This window comes from Martes martes (genome assembly GCF_963455335.1).
Source record: "Martes martes genome assembly, chromosome: 10".
Lineage (NCBI taxonomy): Eukaryota > Metazoa > Chordata > Mammalia > Carnivora > Mustelidae > Martes > Martes martes.
Window position 1 is genome coordinate 15226452 of NC_137898.1, and position 15470 is coordinate 15241921.

General features: G+C 34.1%; 1 protein-coding gene across 1 annotated transcript; it reads left to right on the forward strand.

Moving 5' to 3' along the window:
* Window positions 1–8480: 8480 nt before the first annotated feature.
* On the forward strand, window positions 8481–9422 carry LOC308350721 (olfactory receptor 8K3-like; the record flags this gene model as incomplete). Its single annotated transcript, XM_080816229.1, has 1 exon — window positions 8481–9422. One exon carries the CDS (start codon window positions 8481–8483, stop codon window positions 9420–9422), a length of 942 nt encoding a protein of 313 aa, XP_080672355.1.
* Window positions 9423–15470: the final 6048 nt, after the last annotated feature.

A 15470-nucleotide genomic window follows, 5' to 3' on the forward strand; every position in this document is an offset into this window, starting at 1 on the left:
AGAAATATTAATAATACATAGATTTGAAAAAACAAACCATGAATAAAAGGATCACAATATCCCACTCTTAAAATATATATTGAAGTGTCTTTGATCAGCCCTCAGATGTAAGCCAAAAAAGAGAGAAAAATGTATTAAGATTTATAAATTTTGAGAATATATTTCATTCAGTTAAAATTTGTCTCTATTTCATCATTAAGTAGATACACAGTCCATACCAAAAAGTAGTGCATTTTTCATAGAATATAATAATTTGAAATCAGGAGCTGCTACTAACATAAAAAGTTGTTCAACATTATCATTAATAATGAATTTCAATTTAAACGTCAGTGAGATAACACTATATACCAAGTATAATATCTAGTTGTTGGTGAGTGTGTGGAGGAACTAAAACTTTCATATATTGTTGGTGGAAACTTAAAATGGTATAAAGATTTAAAAACCATTTGGTTTGAGGTTCACCATCTTAAAAATTAAACAAGCTTCTAAATATTTAAGCGTTCCACTGTCGTGTATTTACCCAAGAGAAAAGACAGTGCATTGCATTGCAGGTATGTGTATGTGAATGTCCACAGAAGCCTTATCTATAATAGTCAGACACTGGAAATAATTCAAATGTTCCTCCACTTGAAATTGAGCAAATACCTTATGGAATATCCAAACAAATGAATACCACTCTGCTATAAAAAGTAATAAATTATTCATACCCACAAAAATATGGATGACTCTCCAAATTATTATGCAGAGTAAAGGACACTGGACTTACAAGAGTAAAGACTCTTACATTAATTTACAAAAAGAAAAACAGAAAAGAAATCTAAAATCCAAACTCATCTGTAGTTATACAGAACTGATCAAAAGAGAAGCCTCAGCAAGTGCAAGGAAATGGCCTAAAAGGCACACAGCTTGGAAAGGAAGAACTAAGACCGTCCCTAGAGCAAATGACTTGTTGTCTAATACAGAGCCTCCAGGAATCCCCCTATAAATGTGAGTTCAGCAAGATGACGGGATATAAGAGCAATGCACAAATATTTTGTAGAAACCAAATTTTAACAAAACCATCTATGACCTCTCCAGTATAATGAAATACTTAGAACTCAGAAAACATGTGCAGGGTCTGTATGCTGAAAAGTATGCTGATTAAAGAAATCAAAGATATGAATAAATTGCAGGAGATACTGAGTTCATAAACTAGAAGCTCAGTGTCTAAAGATACCAATTCTTCCTAAAATGATTTATATATAATATAAACCGAAACAAAATCCCAGCAAGATATTTTATAGCCACAGATGACTTTATGCTAAAATGGTTATAAAAGACCAGGGACTTAGTGTAGCTAAAATACGTGTAAAAATGCAGAGTATCATGGAGGGAAATGCTCTATCCCATGTTAAGACCTGCCATATAGCAATAATAATGAAAACTGTGTGGCACTGGTGGAAAGAAGGACATATAAAGCAAAGGAACAGAATAGAGAACCCAGAGATAGATTTTTACACAAAATACAACTAATTTTTCATGAAGGTACAAAGCTAATTCAGTAGAAGAAATATAACTTTTTAAAAAATCATTCTGCAATCTTTGCATGTCCTCAGACAAAAGCAAATAGTGTTGACCTAAATCTTATACAAAACATACCCCAAAACAGATAATACCTTTAATACAAAACTGTGAAATGCTTAGACAAAAGTACAAGGCTAAATCTCTAAAGGACCTGGGGACTGGCCAAGAGTTTGTAGACAACACATCAAAAGCACAGTGTACACAACTACATATGATAAATTACACTTCATCAAAATTAAAACAACCTACTAATCACATTCTTGGAAATGATTCCTAAGGAATCAAAATGTATGTTCACACAATCATCTTAAGAGTATGTCTATAGAATCTTTATTCGTGATAGTTGAAAACTGGAAGGAACACAAATGTCTTTCAATGACTAAATGGTTTAACACATAGTACCGTCAATACCATTGAATACTATTCAGCAACCTTAAAGAACAAATGATATATACACACATGGGGCTCCTGGGTGGCTCAGTGAGTTAAAGCCTCTGCCTTCAGCTCGGGTCCTGATCCCAGGGTCCTGAGATCGAGCCCCGCATTGGGCTCTGTGCTCAGCAGGGAGCCTGCTTCTCCCCCTCCTCTGCCTGCCTCTCTGCCTACTTGTGATCTCTCTCTGTCAAATAAATGAATAAAATCTTTAAAAAAATGATATATACACACAAAAAACAGGGATGGACCTCAAAAGAATGAAGTTAAGTTAAAAAAGACTATCCCAAAAGATTATAACTTGTGTATTAGTCATAAAACATTGTTCAAGTGACAAAACTATAGTAATGGAAAAAAAATTAGCAGCTGCCAATGGTTAGGAACAGTTGCCCAAGAGGTAGGGAGATGGTGTGGCTTTAACAGGGTAACAAAAGGGAACTTTGTGGAGTTGGAATAGCTCTGCAATTTGGCTACAGTGGTTGTTACAATGTAAACCTGTGATAAAGTGCAAAGCAGTGAATGTTCACAAATACATGAAAGAATAACCCCAAACCGGTGAAACTGGTGAAATCTGAACAAAGTATGTGTGTGATAATATTGTCAGTTTCCTGGTTGTGTACTCATACTCCAAGTGGTGCAAGATGTTATTATAGGGTAAGATTACTTTATACTGTTTTTATTGAGTCTATTACTTTATAATTATTTGAATTTAAAAATATTTTGGAAATGCAGATTAAAGTTGTCTTGGTCAGGTAAGAGGCAGGAAAGGTAGAATAGAGTTAACATATATGAACACAAGAAACTTTTGGAGTGATGGATATGTTTGTTATCTTGACAGCTTTTACAGTTGCATACGTATTACACATATGTCAAAATATCATATGTCAAAACATCTGGGGTGCCTGGGTGGCTCAGTAGGTTAAACCTCTGCCTTTGGCTCAGTTCATGTTTTCAGGGTCCTGGGATTGAGCCCCATATCTGGCTCTCTGCTCAGCAGGAAGCCTGCTTCCCCCTTCCCCTCTCTCTCTGCCTACCTCTCTGCTTACTTGTGATCTCTCTGTCAAATAAATAAATAAAAATATTAAAAACTTTTTAAATCACATTTTTGTGCCATATATATATATATATATATATATATATATATATATATATATCTAAAAGCAAAGGAAAAGTGACAGTAAAAACAGACCTGTAAGACTTAAATGAGATGTCTGTTAGGTAACTTGGAATGAAAAGGGAAGCAGTATAATAAATTGTATGAAAGATACTTATAACATTATGTATGCACAATTAACAAGAAGGGTATAATTTATGCACCCAACTTGAAGGGGAAGATTCAGGATAAGTCTTGTGTTTGTTTATTTATTTATTTGTTTGTTTGTTTGTTTATGTAACTCCATGCCCAGCGTGAAGCCCAACACAAGGCTTGAACTCACCACCTGGAGATCAAGACCTGAGCTGCAATCCAAAGTTGGACGCTTAACAGACTAAACTACCCAGACACCCCTCTTGAACGTATTAATACAAGATGGTATTGGGATAATACATCTGAAATATTTTGGAAAATTAATGAATATATCTTCCTCTCTCTTATTAAGAATGCATATATACAATTTTTATTTATTTATTTATTTTTACATAAAATTTTTAAGGGAACAAACTCAAGGGTGTTCATTGAGGCACTACACTGTAAAGCTGGTGATAGGTGAGGTTTGGAGGCAAACTATGGATAAAAAATTAAGTGAAATTTGTTAGATACATATCACGGATTATAATACATAACAAAGCAAAAAGTATCTTATTGTCTAGACACAGCAAGTAATTAAAGTGATTTAAGTGCAGCAATGAAATTTATAGAAAATAACACACGCACATAGTTACATATATGGAACATGTTATACTTTCTGGAAGGACAAGTTGATAATCTAGGCATATACCAAGTACCACAGAGCATGTTTCATGATGGAAAAGAAAAATTGGACAGAAGGAAGTAAATAAATTGCTGCATGTGAAATTAAGGAGGAAAGGTAAAATCAAAGCAGCAGTAGTAACAAGTCAATGATGACAACTCACTATGCAATGAGAAGGATGCCTAGCTAATTTCCATTTGGGGAGGGGGAAGAATATTGCAAACAAAAATGAAAATCGAGGAAACAGCACATCGCATTTGCATAATGTATAATTTTTATTCCATTTACAATTTTAAAATAATAGTATAGAACAGAATTGATCGTTTCTTCACTGTGTCACCCATTTGAGGAAACCAGCATGGAAATGGGGACTCTCGATGAGCCTGGTCTAAATATAGGATGTTTGAATCCAGAGTCCTGTGAGGTGCAAAGGAAAAGTTAATTTAGAGTGAAAAATAGGAAAAATAGTGAAATAAATAATAAATAAATACTTAAACAGTTGATAGATGGATAGATAAATAGGTGATAGATGACAGGTAAGTAGCTTGACAGATAATTTATTCACTGGTGAGTACAAATGGTCCCTGCTTATGAATGGACAACCTCCAGGCAATTTTTTTAATGCTCTCATATGCTTTAACAATAGTAAACAAATTGCTCTCATCTCCTGAGGGAGAGTCTCAAAAGGTGAAGAAAATCTATAAATTGATCTCTATATGCCATGTTAAGAAACACAAATGGGACTCAGGACAGAGGCTTCATGACAGGTAAAAACGACAGACTATTTGAGTGGTACCTAATGTTACCAAGTACCACAATGTTTCAGTGATGCTGATAAAGTTCCACTTGAACTTCATGGCAAAGCCCTAGCAAAATGTGACCATTTCTGACTTAGTTTGCTTTGCTTTCCAGTAGCCATAGTGCCTGAGAGGGTGTCGAACTTACCTCCTTTTTCCTTGACTTAATTTTCTGAATGTTTTCACATGGGATGAGAGGCTGAATATTTCCGTGCATCTTTGAAACTCCATTTTCAAACTGTTATAAAATACTTACGTTTAATATGAATAATTTTATCTCAAATGGAAGCCAACACTGAGAGCAAAGTTTGCACAGCTGAAGAAAGTGAAATTTTTTTAATTGGTAAAATCAAAAAATGACAGGTATTTTCTCTCATTTTTATGTCATTCCAAATATTTATTTAGTGTCTCCAGACACTTTTTGTGTTTCTCTCAAAATAATTTCATATTTAATGACTATTTGAATAAATGTATAAATATAATTATCACCTGATATCTTGATAAGGATAAAAGGGGTTTCCACCTCACGCTGAGGTGTACAAAGCATTGTTTGAATATTAGAAGACACTTACGTATCAAGTTCTATGGTAATAGATCAATAGTCACAATTTTCTTCATTTTCCAGTGGGATCTAAGAGAAAGCAGATATAATTATCTCAGAGAATATATCTTTAAAAAATAAATATCAAATATTCAACAGAAACAGTAAACTATGGAAAAACAATGTGATTCTTTTCATAGTACTCCGAAGCCAGTGAGAATGCTTTTATCTTTCTTCACCTCATAGAAAAATTGGTACTTAAAAATGCTATTTAGTGGCACAGCGTGGCTCAGTCTAAGATTCTGACTCTGATTTTGGCTCGGGTCATTATTTCAGGGTAGTGAGATCAAACCCCACATGGGGCTCCACTCTCAGTTTACAAAGTGTCTCTCTCTCCCTCTGCCCCTCCCCTGCACATGCGCTCTCTCTCTCTCTCCCTAAAATTTTTTTTTTTAATTTTAAAATTTAATTTTTTAAAAGATTTTATTTATTTATTTGACAGACAGAGATCACAAGTAGGCAGAGAAGCAAGCAGAGAGAGGAGGAAGCAAGATCCCCACTGAGCAGAGATCCAGATGCGGGGCTCGATCCCAGGACCCTGAGATCATGACCTGAGCTGAAGGCAGAGGCTTTAACCCACTGAGCCACCCAGGCACTCTTAAAATTTAATTTTAAAAATAAAAGGTTTACTAGTAATCCTTATTTAAAAAGTGTTGTTTTTTTTTTTTTTTAGCCTTCCATGGTTGCAAAGGAAAAGAAAACAAAGCTGAAAGATACAAGCAAAACCCAAGATTTATATTGCTTTTTGATTACACATACTAAATATTTCTCTAACATTATTATCTCCTGGCACACATTATCATATTTCTAATATAAGAAAGGTGTGTGCATCAGAGCAGTGTAGAATATCAAGAATCACAAACTTAAAAGCAAATTTACAAGTGAGTTTCAGTGGAAATTACATATACTTAGCTTCACATTTAATGTTGTGGAATTGTATGCTTCTGTCTGCTTATATATAGCTCACTCAGAGACTTCTGATTGGAATTTCATTGGAGGCAGTACCATTTCTTTAATTGTAAAAAAAAAAAAAACTGATGCCCATAATTTTTTTATTAATTTTTAAATATCTTTGAGATATTCTTTTTTTAAAGATTTTATTTATTGATTTGAGAGAGAGAGTGAGCAAGAGAGAGAGAGCACAAGCCACTGGAGAGGCAGAGGAAGAGGGAGAGGGAAAAACAGACTCCCCACTGAGCAAGGGATGTGGAGCTCCAACCCAGGACCCTGAGATCATGACCTGAGCCAAAAACAGATGCTTAACTGACTGAGCCAACCAGGTGCCCCCACTCTCACAATTTTTTAAACCAAAAATAATTCTCTTACCTTAACATGCCATCCACCTCCCACTCTGTCATAATTTCTTAACTGTGGGTTTTTATTATATTTAGATACATTCAATATGATTATATGCTTGTTTATCTCCATTATGTGCTATTTCATAGTTTGAAGGGGTTCCTGCAGACTTAATGTACAGAGGATTTTAATTGCATGCAGGGGTCCACACATACCTCATCTTCAGTGTATTTTATTTTGTTCCTATCATATTGTGTATCACAGTGACTTTCAACTTTTTCTTTCTTTAAAGTATGATATCTTTTAATTCAAAGGGAATTTTCATGAACCTTCACTATGGGAAACCTCTGCCAGTAGCCTTTTTTCACTCACAATATCACCAGGTTCCCTTAGTTTCCTGCTCGATAAAGTGCACCTGAATTGTTACGTACAAGTCAGTATATCTCTATTTTAATGAAAATACCACAAAAGCAAGAATAATATTTTAAGCACACTTATATCAAAATAACTTACGTTAAAACATTATTAAAATAGATAAGAAATGTGGACAATAAGTCATCCAAAGAATAACAACATGATTGTTCAAATTTAGTCATGTGATATGGAGTGAGGTAGGGACTGGGACGAGCTGTTTATGTTACATCCTGCTTAAACAGTTCCTCACTTACTCCCACTAGAGCCCTGACAAAGAACTTAAGTCACAGTCCAGAGAAAGTACAGGTATGTAAGTAAAGAGAACAGAAGCATTTCTGGTAAATTACTGCCACAATTAAAAAACAAACACACAAGCAAACAAACAAACTAACAAAAGCCCACAAGGTACTTGATTTTTGAGAACTATTTCCAGGTAACATAGATACATTGAATTATTAAAACTTCTTTTATCCTACCCATAAACTCTTTTTTTTTCCTACCCATAAACTCTTGAAGGAAATATCAGCTTTATATATGAGAATAAAGAGTTTTACATAACCTACAAGTTTTGCCCAAATTAACCCTTTGTATACATTATAAATTAAATACAGCAGAAACTGTATCTCCTGGTATGCTTCACCATAAAAATAATTCCCACTGTGGTCTGTTATGCTTTTCTTATTCATATACTTGTCAAATATCTGCCAACTATGCCAACTTTCTAGCCAGTTTCACCTGTTGGCATATCTTTCCTAAGACTACATTTTGAGAAGTGGGTTTTATGCATTTGGGAAGTTTGTGGCTTAAAATTTTTATTACATAATTGACATAGGTATTAGGTCATATGAATGATGTATTTTATAAGTGTTATTTTGCAGTTGTACCATATAAATGATAGAATATTTAAAGAATAGAAAAATGATAACCGATATTTCTAATCCCTAAAGTTTTAACTTATTATTTTTGCTTTAATATCCATACTGATCAATCTATCAGCTATCTATTTAACTATCGTTTATCATCTCTCTATCAATTATCTAACTATATCATCAGAGTGTCTTAACTCTCTTACTGTTGTTATTCCTGGCTGAATATTGTTATGGCCTAAATATTGGATATAATAAGATATAGAGCAGCTTAACAGGTGTTTAACCATTAGAAGTCAGGAGCACCCCAGCTCCCAGCTGTGACAACCAAAACATCTCTAGACATTGGAAAATATTCTTTGTGGAGTAAAATGGGTCCAGTTGAGAACTGCCTATCTATTTCCATTTCTCTTTCTTTCTCCACATAAGATAGTAGTCTTTGTGGGGGATGGGTTTGTTCTCCAATATCCTAAATTGGGAAGTTTGGATGTATATTATTTGTTCTACTTTGCCATACTAAAATATCTCCCAGGAGTTAATGCATGAAATCTATTGACTATGATAATATATTTATCCAGAATAGATGTTCCAATAAACCTGGATGGAAAAACTCAATCGGACAGTGCTGAATGAATTTATTCTCATGGGAATCACACACCGTCCTGACCTGCAGTTTCCATTATTTGGGCTGTTCCTCATCATCTATTTGATCTCAGTGGTGGGCAACCTGGGCATGATCATTCTTACCAAGGTGGACTCCAGACTCCAAACACCCATGTACTTCTTTCTCAAACACCTGGCTTTTACTGATCTTGGTTATTCAACAGCTGTGGGTCCCAAAATGTTAGTAAATTTTGTCGTGGATCAAAATACAATCTCTTACTGTTTTTGTGCTGTACAACTAGCTTTCTTTCTTGTATTCATCATTAGTGAGCTGTTCATTCTCTCAGCAATGTCCTATGACCGCTACGTGGCCATCTGTAACCCTCTGCTCTACCCTGTCATCATGTCCCAAAGGGTGTGTTACGTGCTGGTGGCAGTCCCCTACCTCTACAGCACATTTGTGTCTCTTCTAGTCACCATCAAGATTTTTAGTTCATTCTTCTGTGGCTACAATGTCATCAGTCATTTCTACTGTGACAGTCTCCCCTTGTTATCTTTGCTCTGCTCAAATACACATGAAATTGAGTTGATTATTCTGATCTTAGCAGGCTTTAATTTGATTTTCTCCCTTCTGATAGTTCTTGTGTCTTACCTGCTGATCCTGGTAGCCATCATCAGGATGAACTCAGCTGAGGGTAGGCACAAGGCATTTTCCACCTGTGGGTCCCACCTGACAGTGGCCACAGTGTTCTATGGGACTTTGATATTTATGTATGTGCAACCCGAGTCCAGTCATTCCTTTGACACTGATAAAGTAGCATCGATATTTTACACTCTCATTATCCCCATGCTGAATCCCTTGATCTATAGCTTGAGGAACAAGGATGTAAAATATGCAAGACAAACAATGTGGAAAAAACTTGGCAATCTTTTTTTTTAAAGTATATATATGATACAGTCTCCTTAAATTAGGTTATGGGCTTCGAAATTTGTTCTGTATGTCTCTATAAGTAATAATAAACACAAATGAGTTCAACAAACGTGAAGAGGTTCTGTTCCAAGTGCCAGTCACAATTCTATGTGCTATAAATATATTAGTAAACAGAACAGAAAAAATACTTGCTTTTCTTGAGGGGAAGAGATAAATTATAAATATAATAATTAGGTACAATTTATCCTACAGTTGAGTTGGTCAAGACATTACACACCATAAGAGCAGGTAAGAGAGTGGATATTCTGTGGGGGGTGAGGAAGAATGGAAGGCACTAAAAGGGAGATCAGATGATTCTGGTGTTATTCTCAATAAGTAGAATAAATCTCCCAGTGTCTGTGTGAGTGATTGTGCATGTGCATGTGTGTTTGTATAAATTCATTCCTCTCTTGTAGACTTTATACTCATCTTTTTTAAAAACCATTTTTATTTATTTATTTATCTGAGAGAGAGAGAGAGAGAGAGAGAGAGAGTGCTTCATCAGGAGGGGTGGGGTAAATGGAGAGGGAGAAGAAGAAGCAGATTCTCTGCTGAGCAAGGGGCCCCGTGGGGGACTTGATCCCAAGACCATGGGATCATGACCTGCGCTGAAGGCAGACACTTAATGACTGAGCCACCCAGCTACCTGTCTTTATACTCTTTTTACAGCATGTGTTGAAATCACACTTACTGTGGTTTCAAGGAGGTTCAGTGTAGCAGGATGATTGGAAGTCATCAGTCATGTGAATTTGCTCAAAAGCTCCAGTACCATGTGGTAGATCTCAGGGTCCTGCTCTCCTCATCAACGCATTTGCTTAGGAGCCCCAGAAAATCTATTAACTCAACATAATTAGCAACTCAGTTACTCACAATATCAGTGCAACATGTCATTTGTCTTAATCAGCCCATTTCTTTATACCAAAGGATATACAAATTAAGATAAATTTTCTTGGGGCACCTGGGTGGCTCAGTGGGTTAAAGCCTCTGCCTTCGGCTCAGATCATGATTTCACGGTCCCGGGATCGAGCCCCGCATCGGGCTCTCTGCTCAGTGGGGAGCCTGCTTCCCCCCTCTGTCTCTGCCTGCCTCTCTGCCTACTTGTGATCTCTCTGTCAAACTAATAAATACAATCTTTAAAAAGATAAATTTTCTTGATAGGAGTTAATAGTACTCCATTATATACTTTAAAGTTCCTAAGACAGTAAATCTTAAATGTCCTCAGCACAAAAAAAAGATGGTACTTATGTAACATGATGGAGACATTAGCTAATGCTAAATTGTAATCATATTGTAGTACATAAGTGTATCAAATCAACACATCATACACCTTACACTTGTTATATGTCATTTATACCTCAATAAAGTTGGAGAAAAAAAGATAAATTTCTTAAGGTCTCCCATAAAAGCTTCCAATTTTTGATGTTTGATTTTAATTGTATTGGGATCTTGATTTCTAACTGCTTATTTTTTAAATTTAATTTTTTTAAAGATTTTATTTATTTATTCGACAGACAGAGATCACAGATCATAAGTAGGCAGACAGGCAGGCAGGCAGACAGAGAGAGAGAGGGAAGCAGACTCCCCAGCAGAGAACCCGAGGCGGGGCTCTATCCCAGGACTCTGAGATCACGACCTGAGCTGAAAGCAGAGGCTTTAACCCACTGAGCCACCCAGGCGCCCCTCTAACTGCTTAATTTTGTCTAATGGGATTGTTATACTTTCTTCTCTCTGAAAAATAAGAATACATATTTAAAATTAGTTTTCATAAGAAGTCAACTCTATCTTGCCTTTTTCATGGGATGATTTTCCTCAATACTGGTTCATATAAATGTGTAAAATATTTTTATTAGGGTCCATTGTTTTACTGCATTGATTTGATAATCCTTTGTTAGGAAGCAAAAGGAGATAATCCCATAATTTGATCTATACTATACTTCTAGTGAAAGTTTAGAAAGATATGAAAACAATTTCCATTAGTATATGTTATATCTTCTGGAAAACTTCCTCCTAACCCTTCTAAATTTTTACTTTATTGATTATTTTTAGCACATTTTATCATCATTTACATCACAGAGATACTGGGCTGTTTCATCTGTCCTCCATTATGGAATACGATTTTCCATGTAATTGGTAAAATTTGAATAAAACTTATTCATTAGAATGAAAACCCACTATATGTATATTTTTATGTGAAGATAACTCTTACTAACACGTTTATATAATTTTTTCATTATTGAGAGAAATGTATAGTGAGTATGAACTTTGCAAGTATAAATGTAAGAAAATATTTTGCTTTCTAGGAGCAAACACAAGTTTTAGGTGGCTGCTAAGATATTTGAAAAGTTCTAAACTAATATTTTGTTATATATTTCCCCACATTATCTTCAGTGAATAATTATGACTTTTGTAATAGAAGAAAACAAAAGACTCCATTATCTGGATTTGAAAACATAAAATAACTCACTAAAATAACTCATAAAATAACTCATAACCCACTATCCCACTTCTAAAATAAATCTTGTTGTATTTTTCATCGTCCCTCAAATGATAAACCAGAAAGAGAACAAAATATATAGAAATTTACAAATTTTGATAATATATTTTATTTTAAAAGTTAGTATCTATTTCAATATTAAGTTATTTCAGAAAGTTTAATATTTTTCCATAAAATGTAAAAATTCAAAAAATAAAGAATTGGCACATAACTGAAATTTTTGTGTGAAATTATGAAGAATATTAGAATTTTGTATATTATGCCATGATGATTCAGAAAGATTAACAAAATTTAAAATATAGAAAGTACAAAAAATTTAAAGATACTAAGGGTGTCTATAAAAATATGTCCATGTTTTGTGGTTCCTGGGTGGTTCAGTAATTAAGTGTCTGCCTTTGGCTCAGGTCATGATCTCAGGGTCCTGGGATCTAGCCCCGTGTCAGGTTCCCTGCCCAGCAGGAAGCCTACTTCTTCCTCTCCCACTGTGTCTGCTTGTGTTCCCTCTCTTGCTGTCTGGCTCTCTGTCAAATAAATAAATAAAATCTTTAAAAAAAAAATCTATGCTTTAGTTTAGGAAACTAAGAAGGGTACATTATAAATTTTTATGTACATGGACACTAAGAAATACTGTATAAAAAAATCCAAAATGAAATGGATCTCAATATGAAAATACATATGAGAAATAACTCTCACTAATCTAAAATCATGCCTGGGAGTCTTAACTGGGGAATTCTATGTGCTTAGGGAAAATGAAGTAATCAATTATATATTTTCTTTTAGAAAATTGAAATGAAGCTCAGTTTTCTTTGAGGAGCACTTTCCCCTGATATCAAAAGCAAAAGCATCCTAAGATAAGAAAAGAACAGAGCAGTATCAGTCATGATCACTTATGCAACAATTGTAATAAGAGTTTTAGCAAAAGGAATCTCTCAGTATGTAAAGACAATAAGGCACCATATTAGGCTTATTCCAGAAATGTACAGATGATTTAACATTTAAAAATAAAATCGCCATATTAAAAAACTAAAAAGATTTAAAAAAAAAAAGGAGGGGGGACCTGGGTGGCTCAGTCAGTTAAGCATCTGCCTTCTGTTCAAGTTATGATCTCAGGGTCCTGGAATCAAGACCCCTGTCAGACTCCCCACTGAGCTTTTCCCTTTCCCTCTGCCCCTCCCCACTTTCATGTTCCTATGTTCTCTCTCTCTCAAATAAACAAACAAAATCTTAAAAAGAAAAAAAAAAGAAACAGAAAAACATTTTTCATTAAAAAAATGCAAGGAAATTTGAAAAAAAATTTCAAAACATTTAATAGTTTCAAAATCCAGTAAAAGTAAAAACTTTGACCATACTAGCATTAAATGAAATGTCAGTATCTATTAAAAACAAAAACTTTACTTAAAATGTAATTTTTTTTTAAAAAGAATATATTTGAACACCTTAAAAAAAAAGAAAAAAGCAAAAGCTTTGGCCATGCTAGTATTAAATGGGACTTCCTAAACCTGAAAAAGAGCACTGATGAAAACCTACAGTGAATATCATATACCATATTTTAAAAATGAAATGCATTGCCATCAGATCAGGAACAAGGCAAGGAGGGCTCTTCTTTCTGATTCTATTCCACATTGTGCTGACGTTAGTATTCAACACAATATGGCAAGGAAAAAAAAAATAGAAAGTGTCCAGATTGAAAAGGAGATAATAAAACTGTGTTTATTGATAGATTGACAAGACGGTGAAAGCAGAAATCTATTGGAATCTATAGAAAACAGTTACTGAATTGAAAAGTGAATTTAGCATCATTTCAAAAAGAGGATCAGTACACAAAATAATGTTTAATTCTATAAATTACCAAGGAAAAATTAGAAATGGAATATTTATTTATTTATGTGAAAGAGAGAGAGAGAAAGAGTGGGGAGGGGCAGAGAGAGAGAATCTCAAGCAGATCCCACGCTGACTGTGGAGCCCAACACGGAACTTTGTCTCACAATGCTGAGATCACAACCTGAACCAAAAATCAGAAATCAGATGTTTAACCAACCAAACCACCCAGACATCCCTAGAAATGGAATTTTAAGATATCTGCTACAAATGTATCAAAACTGTAAAATACTTAAATATGAAAAATGCATGCACAGAACATTAAGAAATATTGCTATAAGACACTAAGAAAGATGTAAATAAGTGAGAAATATACCATGTCTATTTCTGAAAGATTCAAATTGCTAAAATATCAAACTTCCTCAAATGTACCAATAGATTCAATGCAACTCAAATAGAAATCCAAGCAGGCATTATTTTTTGGTAGGAATTGGGAAGCTGAAACTAAAATACAGAGAGAAATGCAAAGACATATAATAGCTCAATTGACTTGCAAAGAGAAACGCAGTTGGAATAAAAACACTGGAAAATACTAACAGATCTCAAGCTCTACTCCAAAGCTACAGTGTTAAAAGGGTATGGCACTGGTATAAAAATTGACAAACAGATCAATGAAAGAAAATTGGTAGACCAGAAATGTACCCACACATGTATGAATAATACATTTTCCACAAGGCAAAAGAAAAAGGTCATTTGTTGAAAAAGACTAGACCTTTCAACAAATGATGATGGACTAATTCGATCCATATATATAAAATATTGAATGTCAAACTGTAACTCATATAAAGATTCACCAACAGTGGATCATAGATGTAAATGTAATAACTAAAAATCTAAAAATTTCAGGAGAAAGCATAGTAGAAAATATTCATGATCTCAGGTTCTGTGAAGATTTCTTTAATACAATACCCAGAGTAAAACCAATAAGACAAATTTTGATACATTGTACAACATCAAAATGATATATTTCAAAAGATACCTTCAAAAGATATATATCTTGAAAAGATGTATTTATCTTTTGTATAAATATATGTTTATATTTTTATAATATTTGATATATCTATCTATCTATCTATCTATCTATCTATATATATATCTTCAAAAGATACTCTTAAGAAGGTTACAAACCAATTTATGTTCTGGAAGACAACAGTTTCAAATAATGTATTTCATAAAGGGCTAGTTCCACCATATACACAGAGTCTCAAAACTTGATGATAATAATAGATCTCTAGAATGGGCAAAACATTTGGAAAGTACTTCACCAAACAACACATAAAGATAGCAAATATGCACATAAAAAGTTGCTCAGTATCCTTGTCAATGAAATTCAATTTAATAAACTCCATTTTAATGGAATTTAATGAAATTTAATGAAACTTCAATTTAATGAAATTCAATTTAAAACCTCAATGAGGTAACACAATAAATCTATTAGAACACCTAAATGTTGGTGAGTGTATGGAAGAACAGGAACTTTCATGAGATTTGTACCCAAGTGTCCATAGCAACTGAAAGAATTCAGAACATTATCACTCCCAAATCTGCTGCTTTGGTATATAGATTACTTTGAGCCAAAAACACTGAAAACACTGGAAGTGCAAGAAAGGCACTCTGAATTCTCCTTTCTCTCTGAAAGCAGAAAA